Source organism: Mus musculus, chromosome 1 (assembly GCF_000001635.26).
Source record: "Mus musculus strain C57BL/6J chromosome 1, GRCm38.p6 C57BL/6J".
Classification (NCBI taxonomy): Eukaryota; Metazoa; Chordata; class Mammalia; order Rodentia; family Muridae; genus Mus; species Mus musculus.
In genome coordinates this window covers 68,274,708-68,295,685 of record NC_000067.6, presented here as the reverse complement: position 1 = coordinate 68,295,685, position 20,978 = coordinate 68,274,708, and the positions used below count along the sequence as shown (strand labels likewise).

Genomic DNA, 20,978 nt, shown 5'->3' with positions numbered 1-20,978 from the left:
GCCATGAATAGAGGCCATGTTTTAGCCCTATGTTTTTGTTTCTTTTATTTGTTTGCTCTCTTCTGTGTGATACATGCTAATCAACTTGTTTCTTTCAGTTACTTTTGAAAATACCATCAACAAAAGCAACTAGGGATAGAAAAAAATTGTTATTACAGCTTTCATTCCTAGGTCACAGTCTATCACTGAGGGAGGTAAGAACAGAAATTCACAGAAAATTTAAAAGAAAAAAAGCCAGTGAGGACACTGCTTGCAGATTAGGCAAAAGCTCAACGTTCAATTAGCCTTCTTGTACAACCCAGGACTACCTACCTGCCTAGGATTGGTGACACTCATAATAAGATGAATCCCTTTGCATCAATAAGTAATCAAGGCAATCCCCTTCTGATATGCCCACAGACCAATGTTATCTAAACAATCTCTCCAGTCAAGTTTCTAGTCTGTGTAAAGGTGACATTTACAGACTCACATTTGTGTTACTCAATTTATATACGAAAAAGAACATTTTATGGTGTACCAAAATGATTAAGAATTTGAAAAAGAGAAGATAAAAAGAAATTTAAAATAAAGATTGGCCATGTTGGCACACATTTTAATCTCAGTGTTCAAAATTCAGAACCAGGCAAATTTTCATTTGAGGCCAACCTGATCATTATAAACACACAAGGCAGAACTGCATGGTAAAGCTTATGCATCAGTATGGAACAATAAATGTTAAAGGTGTCACAATGCAGAATTTCATAGGTGGTTTTGGTATACAAAAGCATGCTATGGATTTTTGCTCTTTCTGTAACTATTGTACTTTGGAACACTAATTTTTGAATGGTTTGATTCCTGAACCTATCTTACTCCCTTATTTGCTATTTTATGTGCTTCAAAATTTGATGTTTCTTTTAGTTTATGATCTTGCTGATTCAATATACATTTTATGTTCTGATCAACTGCTTTTCTAGAGTAAGTATGAAGACCTAAAGTACAGTGGTATCTTTAAAAACATGGTGATTTATATTCTTAAAAATTGATCCCTCCTTCACCCACCTACATCTTTCTTGGTCTTCACTTCTTTCTATAACCTTCAGTTTATAAACAAATTTGAACCATAGTATTCTCAACCAACTTGTTCAACCCTTGTTCATATTCTCTCTGTCCCTCATCATCTCTACCTGCTTGTATGTATGTTCCCATCTGCAATGTATTTCTCAACTCTCACAAAACCAACACATATGACTTTTATATAGGAACAATTATTTTTAAAGTTCTAATTTTACTACATCTTTCTGGACTTTTTTTCCTGGTGGCCAACCTCTATATTTTTTTTAAGTTTTTTTTTCTTTAATTTAGTTACAGTGACAATACATGATTTGATTTAATTTAATTTAATTTTAGATTTGTCGTGTGTGTGTGACAGAGAGAGAGAGAGAGAGAGAGAGTTCATCTGCCCACTTGTATCCAGAGGCTAGAAGAAGATGCCCAATTCCCTCAGAGCTGATGCTCCACCCTTTTGCAGGACATCGGGATTGTTCTGTAGGTGCTGGGATGCAACCTCCAGTCCTCATGGGTGTACAGCATGTGCCCTTATCTGTTGATGTTTCTCTCCAGGCCTGTTTTATTCAAATATACTTTCCCATGCTTTATATACAAAGGACAGTCTTAAGATGTATGCCATCTTTCCACTTCCACAATCTCCACTCTTCCCAGTGTTCCTTTTCAAAGGAGTTGCTCCCTACGACCATGGCCCAACACTTTTTTTTCCACCTTGTAGGAAACATTTCTGACTTCCTGTAAAATAAACATAGTAAAGTCTAGACTCAAAGAAAAAAATTAAAGTGTCAGTCCCTCCTCCTAAAGTGAACATGTGAGGACGTATATCCCTCTGAATTCTTTCTTGCTGCTGCAACTCTCCTGAAATTTAAATTATAGCTTTCAGCTGTGGCAGTCATCTTCCAGTAAGTCACCAAAATGAGGAACACAAAAGGAAAGAGGAGAGGCATCCGGCATATGTTCTCTAGGCCTTCTAGGAACCATGGAGTTGTTCCTTTAGTCACATACATGTGAATCTAAAGGGTGATACAATAGACATCAAGGGAATAGACACTGTTTAAGAAGGAATGCCCCATATGTCTTTTACCATGGCAAAGCCAGAGGAGTCTACAATTGTAAACAAGCAGGTTAAGGGCAAGATTCTGGGCAAGAGGATCAATGTGAGCATTGAGCACATCGAGCACTGGAAAAGCAGAGGCAGCTGCCTAAAGCAGGTGAAGGAGAAGGATTAGAAGATAAAAGAAGCCAAAGAGAAGGGCACCCAGGTTCAGCTGAAGTGCCAGCCTGTGCCACCCAGAGAAGCACACTTGTGAGGACTAACGGAAAAGAGCTGAGTTGTTGGAGCCCATTCCATACAAGTTCATGGTCCAGTGTACAAAAAAAGAAATAAAGGACCTGGACTGCAAAGTGTTTTCTTTACATTAAATTGTAGCTCATACTTTAACCATTAGATCTTTTTCACTTAGAAATATATTACCATCTGTTAACCCCTTTCCTCCCATCCACGTTGCATTAGCAGCATTGATTGAGACTCTGACTATGCCTGTGAGCTAGTAACTGTCCCATCCATTTGTATTATTATTCTCGACACTGACTAACAGTTCCCCATGCCAAAACAGCCTACCTACCTCCCACTTAACCAGTTTCCATGTGACAAAGAGATTTCAGATAGGAGTCTAGCAAAGTAACAATTCCTGTTTGCTAGCATACCTTTTGTTTTTCAGGGTAGACTTTCAAATTGTCATGCTTTTATCTTTTCATACTAGTACATATTGTGCATTAAGCACATCTGTCTTTATTTTTCTAACCACTTTTTCTCAATCCTCATCCTGCTGGTCCTCTCTCTTCCCCTAGATAGTTACACTTCTTCTGGGTCATGTGTGTGTATGTGTGTGTGTGTTTCTGTGATTTTATATAGTTAGTGTTTAGTAAACACAGATGAGAGAAAAATTAAAATATTTGTTTTGCTGAAGTTGGCTAAATCCTTTCATAAGTTAACTTCTGGTTGCACATATTTTCCTGAAAGTTATACAGTTTTGGTCCCTATGATAGAAACAAAAAGTTTCCTTATGTAGATTTAACAAATTTTTTCAGCCATCTGTCAGAAGCAAAAAACCAAGAGACAGACCTGGCATTTTTCAAACTATCCAACAGCTCTCCCTTGTCTACTAAGTTAAGTCCCTCCAAATCCGGCCCCTAAGATCCATTGTCTTTCTCCTCTCCCTGTGCCTGCTGTTACACTCCCCTTCTGTTCACATTTGTTGTTCAGAGTACTTCTTGCTTTCACACTATGCTTCTGCTTTTCTTCGTCTGGACTCCCTAACACTCACTGATATCCCAGCCGTAACTCTCAGTATATCAAACTACAGCTTGCTGACTCTTTCCACATGGTGACCATGACCTACTAAAATGACATTCTGGTGTCCATCCACCATATTATATTTACAGAAATATACCATAAACGTCTGCTCATGCCATCTGTCATCTTCAAACTGTGAGCTCAATGGAAATAAGTGGAAAAGTGTGTAATTTATCTCATCTCTCCCTGCAGCTCCTGAAAGGTTACAAGCACGTTAGTAGGCTCATCACACAGGTTTATTGGATGAATGAAGATATTTCATTATCCACACCCTCTCCTCAAACAGAATCTCATTCATTGTTGAAAGATTTTTTTTTAATCTTTCAAGGATCATTATAAAGATTACACACAAAGTACAGATTTTCAGACTCTCACTTGGATATAAGAAGTAGACTGTTAATTTTACAAAATGGCAGTACTATCATAAAAATAACATTTTGAAGATGATAACATGGGAACACATAAAAAATGGTTCTTTAGAACAGAATAAAAGAAAACCATATGAGACAAGTTTAGGGGTTTTGTAGTAGTTTGTTTTCCAATTTCAATTGTTTTGCATAGATCTAATGGATGGCGCCTGGCCACTGATGTGTGCTCTAGCTGCTTCTCTTTATTTTATCTAATCTATTTTTGTCACCATTTTTGCAGGTTAAGATTTACTTGTCCTGCTCAAAGCTGACCCTCAAAGAAAGACCAAAACAAAAACAGAAAACAAGCAAACAAATAAAACTGCAGAAAAAGAGCAAACTGATTTTCTACCTAGTAGAATATCTGTAAGAGAGTATATGATGAACGGGAGAGGTGGTGACTTGTGGTTAACAAATGAATTCTGTTAGCTTGCTAACATCTGGCATCAGTTACAGAAGCTGCCTATAGTCTGGCCACATCTGTGGGTGCCTACAGCTCTTTTTTCATATTTTAAACCTGAGAGCTTGGGAAACATGCATACTTTATATTAACAAACAAATTAGAGTTCTGTGTAGTTAAATAAAACCAGCAAATACTCATCTTGGTTGATTCTTCAGCTACCTCTATGTAAAGTTATTTGTTTACTACAGAGTATTTGCTTTTGAGTTCAATATTATAACAGTTATCAAAAGTTTCTCTTTACAGATCATATTTCTGCTACTTAACAGTGGTCACGACATATTGCAAAAAAGCCAAATCAATTCATTTGATTTTTAAATAAATCCGCATTTAATGACAAAAAATAGTTTAAAGAGATTCATAACCAAGGATTTAAATAATCTGATTATAAAAATTATCCATGGGAATTGCATTAAAATATATAAACTTATTTTCTGCCAAGATCCTCTTTAATGAGCATCAAGCATAAGGCTACTCCACTACAATTAATTGTTCATTGCCTTTTTATTGATTTGGGGGGGGATTTTGCATAAGCCCAATGGTGTTTTAAGAGAAATGTTATACATGAAAATAGCCATAGTCATTAAACTATCAAGTAATTAACATAGCTGTGCATAGAAATGAAAGATGTAAATGAGTCGAATGTTTCAGGAAAGACCAATGCATGTGCAAGTTATCCATGGGAGCAGGTAAACTTCCCTTTACTATCTCCATGCTTTCTGGCATTGGACTTGAGTGGTTATTTCAACTCACTTCTGTGTTTCTGCTAGGAAGTGATTTCCTCTCAGTTTCTAAAAGTATACTGTTCTAGAAACTGCCTAATGATTCCAACAAGAATGTGGCGCATCCAGTACTTGTCTCACTGGTTCTTCTCTGTTTGTCTTCATGACTGACGTCTCTTTTCTTGTATTTCTTTTGACTTTGCATCTCTGCAGGTGCATAGGTTCAAGCATTGAAGACTGCATCGGCCTGACGGATAGGTACTGGGTGTGCTTTCTTCTCATGTTCTTCCTCCAAGGCTCCATGCGTGAGCACTGGTGCATGTGTGTGCATGCCACTGTGGATGGAGAATGATGTTTTCTGTTCTGCAATTGCTTGCAGGTGTAACGGTCCCACTAGTCATGACTGCATTTACTACCCATGGACGGGCCATTCCACTTTACCACAACACGCTAGGTAACATCTGCCATGGTTCCATTTTATCACTCAAATTCTTTCTTAGTTACCACGGACTAAATTAGTAAACAGTTGGGCTGAAGTTTTAGAGGACTAAATGAGAGATTTTGATTCACTTTTGATTTTAACTACATTCATTAAAATTTCAGAGTTCTACTTAGTAGTACCATTGATTTTGAATTTTGTATGTTTAAAAGAATTAGACATCATCCTAGAATGCTAATAGAATATTCTTAAGTTTATAAAAAAATTAAAAAATCAAAATCTTTCAAGGAGAATTCTGAAAGTGTTGATTGATGTTTATATGATATTCATTATGTAATTTGAATTTAATTTATGATTTTGTATTATTTGAACTGACTAGTATATGTTCGGATAGAAAAATTATTCCAGAATCAATACAATATAAAAATATTTTGTACAGATTAAAGCACATATTGGAATTATGAGAGCATAATATATGACCCATATTTACACAAAAATTTGAACACAGATATTTATAGTAGCTTTAATCATAACCAACAAAAACTGGAAGCAACTTAGGCTATTGAGCTGTTGTGTACCCATGCTCTGCAATATGCCTGAGTAATAAAAAGGAAGAAATTGATGCTACACAAACCATAGATGGATCCTGAATTCACTATGCTGAACGAAAGAAGCCAGACTGTTAAAAACACATACTGCTTGATTTTCTTTTTATATCAAACTCTGAAAAAAAATGAAACTACAGAGATAGAAAATCATTCATGGTTGCCCAAAGCTTGACTTTGGGGGATAAAGTTCACTATTGAATGGTAAGAAGGAATTTGGCAGATAATAGAACAATCCATACCGTGATTGTAATATTGTTTGTGTAAATAAAAATGCTTAGCAGATACTATAAGCTATATATCTTATTATAAATTATATAAATTTTGTGTTATTTTTATACATAAAGAATATGACTTTAAAAATACTGTATGAAACATTTTAACGAGGAAAACAGTAACTTTGCAATGCAATGTTACATAAGAAATATTATTATCTCTGAGTAACAAATTAATTAGATCTTTTTACAAGAAAGACAGCAGTGCTAAAGTAAAGGCAAATGTGAATTTTAAGTGATGTATTGTTTTTCTTATAATTTGTGTTGTTATATGACAATGAAGCATTTGTGAAACATAACCGATAGATTAAAAAATATCACAATAGCAATAGATTCCAGCAGCTGCCTTTATCAGTGGTGGCCATTATGCTAACCCTAACACCTAAGATAGTGTGACTTCCCATCCTACTTTATCAATCATAACACAGTATTGTTTTATGCATCTGGCTACTTTCACTAAATATTACATGTGTGAGATTCATCTATGTCACCAAATTCATTCATAGCTTTTCCATTCATATGTCTTTAACGGTTATTAAATTGTAAAGTGGTCAAATAAGTGATATGTCATCTTCATAAATTGTTTGTCCATAAGTAAATAATCATGAGAAGTTCTAAGGTAAATTTTTTTGGCTAGTGTGGTTTCATTCACACAACAGTGGCACACTGATACTTGGGCTTGAGCAAACCAGCTAACACAGTTGTCTAGAGTTACCTTAAACTGTAGAAAATTTTAAGAAATGAAGCAAAAGAGAAAGAGAAAAAGTAAGTGGGAATAAGAGGGAAATCTTAAGTCTTGCATAGTCTTCCAAGATTTGTCTTAGATTTCTGCCATGCTCATGAAATTATCTTTCTTCTTTCAGACATTGATTGGGCCACTGAACTATAATTTTAAAGAATGATTTTGCATTTATTTTGATGACTTTACTTATAATTATTCTAATATTTTAGTCAGAAAGAATTCCACATGGTGCTTAATGTATGCTCCCTTTAAAATCAGATTTTTCAGGTTTTGAATCAAACTCTAAGCCATTGTAGATGTGTGACTTTAAGGTCCTTCAGTTATCTGAGCCTCACTCTTTCATGTGCAAAAAGACATCATTTATGTAGATCCCAAACAGTTTTGAGGATGGTGTGTTTGCTTAGTAACAGTAACCATTCTTTTTTTTTTCTATATTTTTCTTCCTTTTTTTATTTTTTTTAAAGATATTTTCTTTATATACATTTCACATGCTATCCAGAAAGTTCCCTATACCCTCCCACTGCCCTGCTCCCCTACCCACCCACTCCCACTTCTTGGCCCTGGTATTCCCCTGTTCTGGGGCATATAATGTTTGCAATACCAAGGTGCCTCTCTTCCCAGTGATGGCCGACTAGGCCATCTTCTGCTACATATGCAGCTAGAGATACAAGCTCTCAGGGTGCTGGTTAGTTATATTGTTGTTCCACCTATAGGGTTGCAGACCCCTTCAGCTCCTTGGTTGATTTCTCTAGATTCTCCATTGGGAGCCCTGTGTTCCATCCAATACCTGACTGTGAGCATCCACTTCTGTATTTGCCAGGCACTGGTATAGCCTCATATAGCCTCGCACAAGACAGCTATAACAGGGTCCCTTCAGCAAAATATTTCTGACATATGCAATAGTGTCTGGGTTTGGTGGCTGATTATGGGATGGATTCCCAGGTGAGGTAATCCTTGGATAGTCAATCCTTTTTTCTTAGCTCCAAACTTTGTCTCTGTAACTCCTTTCATGGGTATTTTGTTCCCTTCTCTATAAACAATTATTTTTCTGTGTAACAATGCTTCTCGCACCCCAGGAATGTGAAATCATGCTTCTCAGGGGAAGGAGAGAAGACTCTCAAAGTCACCCAGAGGACATTGATGCCTACTGGTGCCTACCTGATGAGAGCCTTTGTGAAAGAGAGTCTTTTCTTTCACTTTGCCTTGAGGATCAGGGAGAAGGTCGTATGGATGACTTTGGGTCATGGGAATGATCTGTAGAGTGACAGATCATTTGAAGTTGCAGTTTCAATCTTATGCACTGCCTGGATCCCCAGGAGATAGTCCATAATTTCAGACTAATACAAATAATTAACAGTGTCATTAGTAAATATCCATGGCTAAAAATAGTGAATGGATAGTAAAGTGTGGTCCTCTGTTTCTAAGAGAAGACACCTGCGGTCTACTGCCCAGGTGAAGAAGAGCAAAGTTGCTTGAAGGTGAAAGCATGGGTTCAAATATGGGTTCTATCATATTTCTTATCTACACAATTATATGACAGTGTAAAATTAGTTTGAGGTTTTGAAGAGATAGCACGAAGATAACGTCCTGGACTGAGTAGTCATTGACTGCAGTTGTAACAGTTATTGAGGACCAGAAATAGAACAATGATAATTTAATGTTTTAGGTTTCATAATCCACCTTTTAACTGGGCAGTTATCCAAATACTTAAATTTCTTTTAGAAACAGAAAATTACATTGAACATGCCAATGTGGCTGCTTTAAAGTATTTAGATTTACTACACCCCGCTGCCTCACTATGAAGTATTCTGTTCTCTAAAGCAGCAGATCCAAATAAAAGCAGGTGCAGTGTTTCCAATCTTGATCAGCTTTCATTTTCTAAGTGGTGGTATTTTTCCCAAACCTGTGATTTATGAATTGGCTTTCCACACCTCATTTACCATACAGACCATTGCTGGAATATTCCAGAAATATTAGTGTATCCAGATAGAAAAAAATGTAAGAATTTTGTATCATACAATATCCTAATTATAAAGACAATGAAATCAGTAATCTTTTATTCTCACTACCTCTCATTTTCAAATCTAATTAATAATTTAAGATGACACTTGCTTTGACCAATCTTTTTCAAACTTTCCTACCTCCATAATTTTGATTTCCTCCCAAGAACACCATGGGCAATTATGTTTGTCAAGGCCTTTTATTCTTTTTTTCATTTGACATTTGAGTTAGCACACTGGCTACTTTTGAATAGATTTGTTCTTAATGTAAAGACATCAGTTTTTAGTCTAATTTTGGGTTCTTTGTCAAACATAGGAAAACCTTAAAGATCATATTCTCGGATGCCACGGGGATATGGATTCGATAATCACAAAGAATAGACTATATTGATCAGGCATTTCTGCAAGTTAGTTAACAAAGTGAAATCTATCTGAGATCATCTATTTCTGCATTTTAACTGAATTGCCTCTTTATTCTAATACACTTTTCCTATATGCTTCACAATATATAGTAAAGTAATTAAACTTAGTTTCTCCAAGTCTCTAATGGATAGCTATTTGAAACATTTCTGGTTTTCATGGCCACAGACATACTTTTACTTTATGGTACAGTGCCTTTTGGCCCAAGAGGTCACACAGAAGTCTATCCTTTGTCAGACTGACCTGGGTCTGATAAATGACAGAGAGGGGGTGATAGGCTAGGAACCTCTCACAAATTGCACACTGCATTTCTTTGTTTTTCTCCCAAAGAAGCAAGTTCAGAATTTATGTCCACATGATGCAAATCACCAATAAATGGTCATCATAGATGAGTTTCAGTTATATTATGATCCCTGTATACAATACACAAATGTGCACAGCTTTTTTTATACAATTCTAGTCTCATTCTATAGCATTAAGTATTAGGTTTTGTAAATAAATAAATAAATCCAAGATATGAAGGAGAGTATATAAAGGTCTTCCTTAGCAGGTGATTCACTTCCCAGAAACTCTAAAAATGTCAAAATGATCTGAGGATTAGCAGGGATTCACAAAGCCTCTCTCTTCACTTGTTGATGGTTGTTCATATAGCTGAGGAAGCTACTTTAAACAAAAGAATTCAAGCATCTTTCAGATGTTCAAGTGGTTTTGATATTGATATAAAAATGCTCATACTACAGTACCAAAGCATTCCAGACAGTAGCAACATGACTGTATTCAAGATTAGCAAACACAAGGATGTGACTAAACTAATCCATTTTAATGACTGAAAGTCAACAAAGGTTCTTTAGGCCATTGGCTTTGGGACTAAAGTAGAATGACTAAAGATGTCATTACATTGATAAAATGTTAAGTATATAGTAATAATCAAAATATTAAATGAGCAGAGGGAAATACTCAAAATACTCAGCTTTTCCTCAGCCTAGAGCATTTTCTATGGTAAACAAATCATTATGTTTTGCACCCATTTATTTCTGACTCAGACAGATACCAGAACTACTTCATATCTCACAAATATCTTCAGAGTCAGCTGTTACTGATGCTCTGATATCAAATAAAGAGCGCAAAAACAAAATGGTGGGTAATGTCCTGAATCTTAAAGACAACCAGGTTCATTTCAGCAGTTCAGTCCAAGGTCTCCTGCAAGGTCTACTCCAAGACCTGTTGTTTTTTAGACATATAAAGGTAGCTCAAATATATATAGAAAAATAGGCAGGATTATTCTGTAGCAGCAAATATACTAAGTAAATTTTGAGAGTGTGATAACATTAGTGATTTAACACCTTTGCTGGTTTTAATGTGGTCTCCAGGCTTATTTTAAAATTTAAAATACCACAGAACAGGACTATGTATTCAATGATGGTTAGACAATTAAGACATTGTGATTAGACAGACGAAAGGAGTACTTATCTAACTGTAAGACCTCTGCTCCCGAGTACACTCCCACCAGCTCAGAAGCATAATGCACAATTCTGTAGGGGAAATGGCAGGCATGTCCTGGTTGGTTCTGATACTTGAGGGATCACCATGCTGCCATCTGTGTTCTCAGCTGGAGCTTACAGTCTCCTTCCAAACCCACTTACCTTCTTGTAGATCTGAGTTTTTTGAAGCTTTAGGAATTATAAACCTATTATTTTGGGATAAAATGCTTAAGTTATTTCTGAAATATATTTCCCCAAATACTGATTATTATTGGACAATATCATTTCAAGTTTACAAAAATACTCACAGGCATAGTGATAGCTATTTATCCAAAACAGCAAAGACTGTGTTCGACTTCGTTGTACAGCATTTCAGTTCATACACCCTCGTGCTTAGTTGAATGTGCTCCACACATTGTTTCCCTGTCGGAAGGATGTGAAAATGGTTTTTCACCTGTAAGTTCCTTTCACATCAGCACATGGGTTAGTTCTTGATTGCACAAGTGGCAGAAGGCATACTGTGACAGAGTCTGCAATACTGGACGCCATACTCCCTCTGCCTGTGTCTTGTCTCTAGAATCATATATTAAACTTTATTTCCTTGAGCAACCTTGTGATACTTTCTAGACCTGAGAGTGTTTCTGTCCTTGTATACTCTGAAGGTTAGATGAAACGCTCCATTTAGGCTGCAGATTCTGATTTTTCCTTCAGTTGTGAATAAAGAGTTCTGGGCATTAGTTTCTAATTTTTCCATTAGTTTATCAAAGTCGGGAGTCTTCCTTGTGATTGTTGATAACCTACATTGCCCATTGCCACATGAGTACTTCCAAGGTAATTAGAGTAGACAGAGGAGACTTGTTGTCCCTGATATACCCTAGTGGTAAGAAAATTCTATGAAAAAAAAAAGTGGTAAAACTGGGTTAATAATTTAGGCACATTAAATGTTAATTTTGGGGAGATTGTGTTAATTAAAATATTTTAAATTGTTTTAATTGTGGTATATATGTATTGAATGTACTGCTCTAAACCAATAATCATGAAATCATGATATAATACTTCCTTTTAATGGTTTTACTCACAAAAATAAGAGTGGAGGTACAGTATTTCACGAGAGTGTTTATTTCATTAGGTGTAGTAGGTGACAGATGGAATGAGTCCAACATATCCAAGAAAAAAATATCTGTTTTCCTGGACCCATTACACACACCTATATATTTGTCTATGAACCACATTTTTTTTTATTATTTTCTTCATTGACATTTCAAATGCTATTCCCTTTCCTAGTTTCCTCTCCAAAAGTCCCCTATACCCCCACCTTTGCTCTGCTTCCCAACCCATCCACTCCCGCTTCCTGGCCCTGGCATTCCCCTCTACTGGGGCATATAATCTTGCAAGACCAAGGGGCTCTCCTCCCATTGATGAGCCTGACACTATTGCATATGCCAACAAGATTTTGCTAACAGGACCCAGATATAGCTATCTCTTGTGAGGCTATGCCAGAACCAAACGTTTATAAACTTATATAAGACTAACATATGATATCTTGGTCCCACATTTCAAGTCCCAGTTTAACTGCTTTTATAATAGAGAACTACTCAGATTTAGAAGTACACTCTATATGTTCATAAAATTATGTTTTGTTCCAAATATTGTTAATGAAGTGCTATTCTAATTTGGTACTCTATACATGGCCAATAATTAAATAAAACTATCATTTACATATAGGTCAACGTTTCTAGCTTCATACTTGCTTCATGATAAAAAATGAGTCAGAATTATTTACCCATAAAACTTAGACATGTATTGTATTAAGCCCTAAGAAGATACCTTTTCTCATATTTCCTATTTAACTAAAAGAATCTAATTAACTGGGTCCCCCTCTATGATGATATTGCATAAAATAATGTGTCAATATTGGAGTAAATTGCTCTCTTCATGATTTTTTTCTTATTACCTCAGCACATTCCCTAATTAATCATTCTTTTATAAACATACAATTATTTTTGCATATTATGTATGTAAGCAGGCACTAATTAACAGGGAGTAGTTTGATTTACCAGTGAAATTCCCTCACAGTGATTTTATTCTCAGCTACTATCCACTCTTATGCAAAAAGTGCTTTGATTTCATGGTAACTCCGTACTAAAGAACGAGAGATAAGGGAAGGGAGACCCACCTTTTATAGACTCTCAGTGCTTCCAATCATTGTGATTTTTTTAATGGCATCATGCTCTGCTGCTCAGAATAATGAATTCCATATACTTGAGTCACTTATAGAATAATTATAGACACTGTCCACAGAGTAGAAATAAAACAAGATGCTTTAATACACATGTAAAGTTTACTTGTTTGGTAAATAAGTATTTTTATTTTATAGAACAAACTAAAATTTTCAAAATCACATCTTTATTGACCTTCTTCACACAAAATACTAGAGTTGAATCTCCAGGTCCAGTTCTCAAAGTAAATGTTTACATTGCTTTAGATACCAGAGAGAAAAAGACCAATAGAAGGGAAAAGAGCATATTTTCTTCCTGATCCATGCTAGTTTCTTTTTCTTTCAAATGTTTCTTGGAATTGAATGCAGACCGTATCTTCATATCCTAAAATCATTCCCAAATATTTCTTTGGTGTAATGAACTATGAGTATGACTAGTTTTCTGACTAGGTATGTAATAACAGTTATTACTACTAACACTAGCATTATATAAATGAAGAAACGGGATAAGAAAAGCAATTTTCAAACTTTTACCTGGCTAGTAAGTTGTAGAAGCGTGTTCTTGGAGTTCAGTTGACTGACTCAAATAATTCACTTCTTCCTCTCTACCAAGCTGCTTCCCACGTAAAGGCAGGCTTATGAAGACAGTATCCACATATTTTATCGCCTTCTTAAATTCATTTATTGTGTTTTAATCTCAATAGTACCTTAATAGCATCTATAATGTTCTGTAGTTCATTAGAGGCTATAAATTATGAACTATATTAAAACCAGCGACGTTATATGACATTAACAGGAAGTCTTAAAGTTTCCTGTCATTTAAAAAGTAAAATAAAGTACATAGTATAGCAAAGGGGAATGAGAGAGAAACAGGGTGAATGAGAAACAAGGGATTCAAGAGAGAAGTTCTCGAGGTAAAATAAAAAGTATAATTATGGATGGAGAGATAGCCAAAGTTTAATGTTTCAAAAGCAGATGTTGGTCAATTTATTTGAGAGATTTGAGATTTTCAGAAATTAAAAATAGGTGTTCTTTAAAGTCATAGAACTAAAATTAAAATATCTTTCGGAGAAAAGACAAAAATGGAGATCATATTATTTTGAGAAACCTATGCACATTCTTGCTCTACGTGACCCAGGACATAGAAATAAGAGGGCTGTGTGTGTGTGTGTGTGTGTGTGTGTGTGTGTGTGTGTGTGTGTGTGTGTGTGTGTGTGCATGCGTGCATGCATGTTTAAATTGTGGAACACAACAATGTATATGAAAACTGACATGAATTATTATGAGAAAAGGAACTTCTTCAAGAGATAAAGGACAAGGTCAGGTGAAACCTTCTAAGGCAGCTGATGGAAAGGCATGCTCACTTCAAAGTAGGGAGTTTGGCTACTGAGATTGATGCTCATACATTCACTTTAACTCAAAGAAATTCACAGACAAGATGTAAAAGATGCAGTAAAACTAATGACAGATGAGACAAAGAAAACATGGGTAAAATCATGACCTCATTCATCTTCAATCGATTGTTAGTGCAATTGAACATTTTAGAGCAGAATGAAAGAAACAGTTACATAAATTCAAAAAAGAAAACTCCATTGAACTTATCCAGAAAGACACACCATTGTAAAGCACAATTGTATTGTAAATTGCTGAGTCTGTTTGGAAAGTTTAACTCACAAATAAAATTGATGCGGTTAAGTATTATGTTTTATCCAAGCAGGGTATTATTGCTTAAATATGGACCTTGGCATTAGCAAATCTATGTTGATGTATGTTTGAAGTTGGCCAGATAAACACATAAGGAAGGAGATAATAAATGACTATGTGAGTGTTTGAAAACTGAGAAATCGGGGCAGTATTGGCACATAAGGAAGAACATAGAGAAGGCACTGGGCAGAAAGTCAAGCATGGGAAACCAGTATTCTAAGAGCAGCACCTATACTTGCCATGGTTCTCATGGGCTGCTCCTATTCCATCAGGCCAGCCCTTTTGGGCACAAGCTCAAGATCCAACTACTCCATGTTGACTTCCCTTCCTTCCTTCCTTCCTTCCTTCCTTCCTTCCTTCCTTCCTTCCTTTCTTCCTTTTCTTTCCTCTCCTTCTCCTCCTCCTCCTCCTCCTCCTCCTCCTCCTCCTCCTCCTCCTCCTTTTCCTCCTTCTCCTCCTCTTCTCCTCCTCCTCTTCTCCTCCTCCTCTCCTCCTCCTCCTCTTCCTCCTCTTCCTTTTTCTCCTCCTTCCTCTCTACCCGTGAGACACAGCCAAGGTAACTGAGAACACACCTACCTCTATTGCCCAATCACAGGCTTTAGCCTTTTATTGACCAGTTAACTTGGAGAACAAGATTTAGACAACAAAAGATGGTATATGTGAGAATTCACTTGTCTTGGGACAACCTGTTCTTGGGGTACAGGATTTGGCATTTAAATAAATAGCAGCATCAGACCAATCCCCAACAACTAGCAATATAATTATTTATTGTTATCAGTCTAGGTAGATAGGCACATTGCAAATGAGAAAGCAGGGAATCTGAAAGACTGGGATGGATGGATGGATGGATGGATGGATGGATGGATGGATGGATGGATGGATGGAGAAAAGTGAAGAGATTCAACAAGAATTTCAACATAAATCTCGTTGCCAGACTTAGTGGTCAGTTGGATTTAAAATGTTAAGGGGGAAGGTGTAAATAATTCATTCTAGTTTTCTGCCTTGCAAAACGAGTGAATAGCGTAGCGTTACTAAGATGCCACACAACTGGGAGGGTTAACTTAAGGCTTTCTGAGCTTGGCAAGAAAATGTTGAATTTGCAGTTACTTTGACACGTTTAAGATGTGTTAAGTGGAAAATATAATAAAATGAAACAGCATTTTTTGTATATAATCATGGAACAGAAGTGAATGAGTAATATAGAAATAAAAAGAACCAATTGTTTATATCTTCAGAATAATTTGAGTATGAAGAAAAAGAGAAAAGTGGTCACAGAAAAAGAATTATTAGGGAAAGAAGACATCTGAGGTTATGCGAAATTTAAAAGTATTTTGGAGGACCTTAAGCAAAAGGTTTGTGGTATAAAACACAACAAACATTGTGTATTGTGAACATCTATGAAAAAGCTACAGAAATTAAGAAGCTTAGCAAACATGAAAGCATTAGCTTTGTAGATGAAAAGATGCCCACATTTTTTTCTTCAGAAGAAACAGAAGGAGAGAAAAATGCCCACAGGTTTTGTAGACAGAGTCTTAGAGTTTTCTGTTTAATGCTTTATATTCTGACTGCTGTCATGGCTGCAAACATATCACCAAAAAAGAAGGAGGGTTATTATTTTGAGAGCATGTAAACATGTATGTGAAAGGAATGACGGATTATCTGGAAAGTTAAATTCAAGTAGAAACTGTGCTAATTTTTGTATTTAAATCACTCTGACATTAGTTTACAAATTATCCATAATTTGAAATGTGTTTCCCTACATGCATCTAGCTTGAAGGTCATTTATTTTATTTTCTCAAGGAAAATAACGGCATGAACTATCACTGACTCTGAACTCATTAAATTAAAAGGCTCTTAAATATATAATGAGGATTTAGCTGCACCTTGTATGTGTTCAGGGAAATGAGCAGATTTCAATACCTGTCATGTTAATTGTGAGGTGCTGATATATAACAATTATTATAAATTGCACCACCATGTGAACATGAGCAATTTCATGATCATGCTAGTGAAGAGTATTAGAAAATCAGTAAATTGCAAAGGATTTTTCTTATTTCCTGCTTCACATATAAGGAAATATAATGGAAATTCCCTCATGAATAAGATTTACTCAGATTTTGATTGTGCTGACATTATAAAATTTATATTCTAACAATAGTGCTTCTTTTAGAAGAAATCTTTCTATATGCCTCTCTTTTAAAATTGAGTCAAAGAAAGGTGGACTTTGCCTTCGAGGTGATTAAAGGCCTCCATCATATTTTTATCCCTGTGTTTCAAAACAGTGATTTTTTTTCTTTTGTGTAATTTGAAAAGGTAAGAAGAACTACAAGGGTAATGCATGCTCAGTATATTAAGTAGATATGCCAGTATCCACCAACTATATAAATCTTTGCACACATTAACCATATACTAAAATGCATGTAGTTTACAGATTTGGTAGCATACGTTGCATATTTGGCTTCTTAATGTACCCACATAATTATACACTATTCTTTAACTTCCAGATCGAGTCATCAACCCTTGTATTGTGAGACAACATTCTTTAGTATTACTGGACCACCAATTGCTACCGAAGGATAGGTGGTCATTTTTAATTCTATTCAAATATGTGCGCACAAACACACACACATACACACACATACACACACACATGCACACACACATGCACACACACATACACACACACACACATGCACACACACATACACACACACATGCACACGCACATGCACACACACATGCGCACACACACATACACACACACATGCACACACACATGCACACACACATGCACACACACATACACACACACATGCACACACACATACACACACACATATACACACACATACACACACACATGCACACGCACATGCACACACACATGCACACGCACATGCACCTCTTAATTCACAAGGTATATTTAGCTCTATAAGATGTATGGCATCATTCTGTCTTTTATATCCAATTTAGTAATCATTAGTGAAAATATTAAATTAAAAACACATTAAAATTGTAGAAGTTATACTAGCTTCAATAATTCTCACTGTAAATTGTGTATTTTTCCAGTAGTCCATTTTTTTGACTTTCATAAAAACATGGCTGTAAATTTTCAAAAAAAAAAAAGCTGCCAAGACTACATTACTTAGAAATTCATTTTAAAACAATGATAATTTCATTTGTAGAGTTAAAACTTTTAAAGAGAAGCACTTGTGAAGCACAGGAGCTTTAATTCACCCTCTTTTCAAATCAGTTTGTTGATCTACTATTTGGTGTTATATTTCCTAGATGGAGACGTATACATACAAAGATCATTACTACCTTCCATTACAATAGTGGACAAGATGACTTGTTCCTGTGGCATTTTGAAATAATAGGGAAAACAAAAATTACCTATGGGGTAATAGCAAAATCTGATCTTTTTAAAAATAAAACATGTCTAAATTGTTGCTTGAGCTCTCTCTTGTTCCCTGTGTCTCTGTGCCTCTCTTTGTCTCACTCTCTCTCAAACACACACACACACACACACACACACACACACACACACACACACACACACACACACACACTTTCCCTTCTTCTTGGTCTCATTTCTTTCATTTTCCCCTGTTTAGATCTTTTCCTCTCTCCTTTTAAATTGTTATACTGTCATTGTGCTAATATTACTTGATAATAAAACTAAACTGCATAACATTTTGAACATAAGCCCATGGCATACAATCTGAAATTTATAGTTGTGTTCTTTGGATTTGCTTGTTTGTGCTTATTTTCAAATATCAAATTTGAATACACTTAGTGATCTTAAAATGTACTCACAGAAACTTGTTAATGTTCTAACAAATAACTTAATACAGAGAGTGGCATTAGAGTCCGTCCACTTCTGTCCCACACTCTCATTTTGATTTTCTTTAAAAGGCTAAAATTCTATGTAATCTCAAAAGGCATGCTAAGTACAGAAGAGCCACTAGCCCAGATAATGTTCCATATGGGAGGATTAAGTCATACAATCTGCTTTTTAAAATTAGAAGGCAGAGAAGAAAGCGTGGAGATGTATCTCATTTATGAAATTTAAAATACTAACTTTACTCCACATTACATTGAGATAATTTCCTTAATGACCATTTGCTAAACAAAGATTTTAAGCATTATCTTCTGGATGCCCATAAGCGATCCATACATTTACAAAGAACTGAATGTTAATGGTACACATACGTTCAATAATATAAAAATAATAGATAGGGAACAGATTGAAAAATTAATATTCTAGCTCGGAAGAGGATGTTTCATGGAGATGTCTAGCTTTCCTTCATAGTAATGATTTCTTTTGCATGCAAATGAAATGGTTTCAGGCAAAGTGTGAAGTTGTCTTGATATTATATTATTGCAGTGCTGTTTGAATTAGTTTAGGCCCGACTTTTTTTTTTTTCCTTTTACATTTTCTGGAGGCTGAGAATCTGCATTCAGAGCATCTGGGGAATAACTGTATCTTCTAAGCATTTATTTTTTGAAAAAAAAAGTTTTCCCCTTAATTAGGAATGTGTTCTAATTAAGGGGTGGATGTTTATATATGTTTAAAGGGAGGTTAAATTACCCAATGATGGTGTTAAATGCTTTACGATGTGTTTTGGAAGCCAGTCATAATAAACCTCCCCTAAAAATATAAAGTGTAATCTATTGTATAGTGAAAATGTTATTTCAAGTGAGGTACAATGACCAAACGCATTTGTGAAATGGGGTTTGTTTGTCTCCGCTCCAAGTCCTCTGTGGGAGGTTTTTAAATAGAATAGACAGAAACGTCCACACCCTCTCATTTCTCACTTGAGTTACTTCCAGTCTACTATGGGCACACAAAGTAGAAATAATTGGATGCTCGGATTTTGCCAAGTTAAATACTTTACACACAGCTCTGCTTTCTTCATGCTCTCCATCTTGAAAGTCAAGTTTACACTATCTTGAGGTGTGCATGGTAGGGAAACATTTTGCTAATTTTTAAAAATCTTATCACCATTTGAATTGGCTAGTGACCTTCTAGAGTCTACATTTCAGAACTGTACACGCTTTGCTAAGTTCTGGTTAAGCTTAGTGTGAGTTCTATAAGTGTAAGGATTTCTTGCCCTTTCATCCCCTTTACATGTGATATATATATATCACATATATTTGTGTGTGTGTGCACACATGCATGTGAGTGTGTGTGTAACTGAATGCTTAATATGCTTTACAATTAAATACTTATAATGTGAGTGTTTATAACTAGAGTCATTTATATATAAGATGTAAGCTAGATAATGGAATAAAAGATGATAGAACTCTATCGAGATATATTTGACATTTATGGTATGTTTCATAGGTTTAAACTGTGATAAAAATAACTCTAATCATGAAATATTCATTTCATTTTTGATTGCTGATATATACTACGAATATATTGATAATGCCTAGGTCAAATACCAGGAGGGGCTGAATAGTATAATATAACAGAGAAATACTTAGGCTTCAGAGGTAGAAAGATGCCTGTGATTTTTACAACAGCTTGATCTACATAGCAAATTCCAGGATGCCAAAGGTTGCATATTGAAACACCTCATCCAAAAAGAAATTAATTTAAAGCTAGATAAACAAAATAGAAAACTTTGAAGTTGGAAAAATTGGTAAATAGAATTATAAAGCACTGCAACTTCTGATCCATATGTTTAAAATATTTCTATCCTGTTTCTAATTTGTGCAGGTCAGTGAGAGTTGACACCAGCGTGAGCCTCAATCCAGCTTAGGAGTCCAGCCATCTTTGGCTCCTCCTGACTCTGTTGTTATTGAATACGTCTCTCTATTCTGCTTGACGGTGATACCTTAAGACTTAGACAATTTTTATCCCCAGAATATAACATCTCAATACGATTTAAATTATGATACATAGGAGAAATGCCAGTGTAAGACTGAGAACTCCAATATCTTTTGCCACCTTCTTTGAGAAAACCGTGTTTGTGTCTACCTTATGTTCTATTGGAGAATGAAAAGATTCTGTAGCATTAGGAGCAAAAGTGACAAGCAATGTGGCTAAGGTTGCAAAGGACTGTAAACTCAGTGTTTACTTCCTTGTCATATTTCTTT

The 20,978-nt window shown here is 35.5% G+C and overlaps 1 protein-coding gene across 5 annotated transcripts in view; it reads left to right on the top strand.

Moving 5' to 3' along the window:
* Erbb4 (erb-b2 receptor tyrosine kinase 4) overlaps window positions 1–20,978 on the top strand; it is a 1,076,693-nt gene that overhangs the window by 812,891 nt on the left and 242,824 nt on the right. For 3 of the 5 annotated variants that reach the window (XM_006495692.4, NM_010154.2, XM_006495695.4), the window contains exon 16: window positions 5,369–5,443. In XM_006495692.4, coding sequence (XP_006495755.1) covers window positions 5,369–5,443 — 75 coding nt within the window. Of the gene's footprint in view, window positions 1–5,202; window positions 5,248–5,368; window positions 5,444–20,978 lie in introns of all 5 variants that reach the window. The other 2 variants (XM_006495693.4, XM_006495694.4) reach the window with 1 other exon arrangement.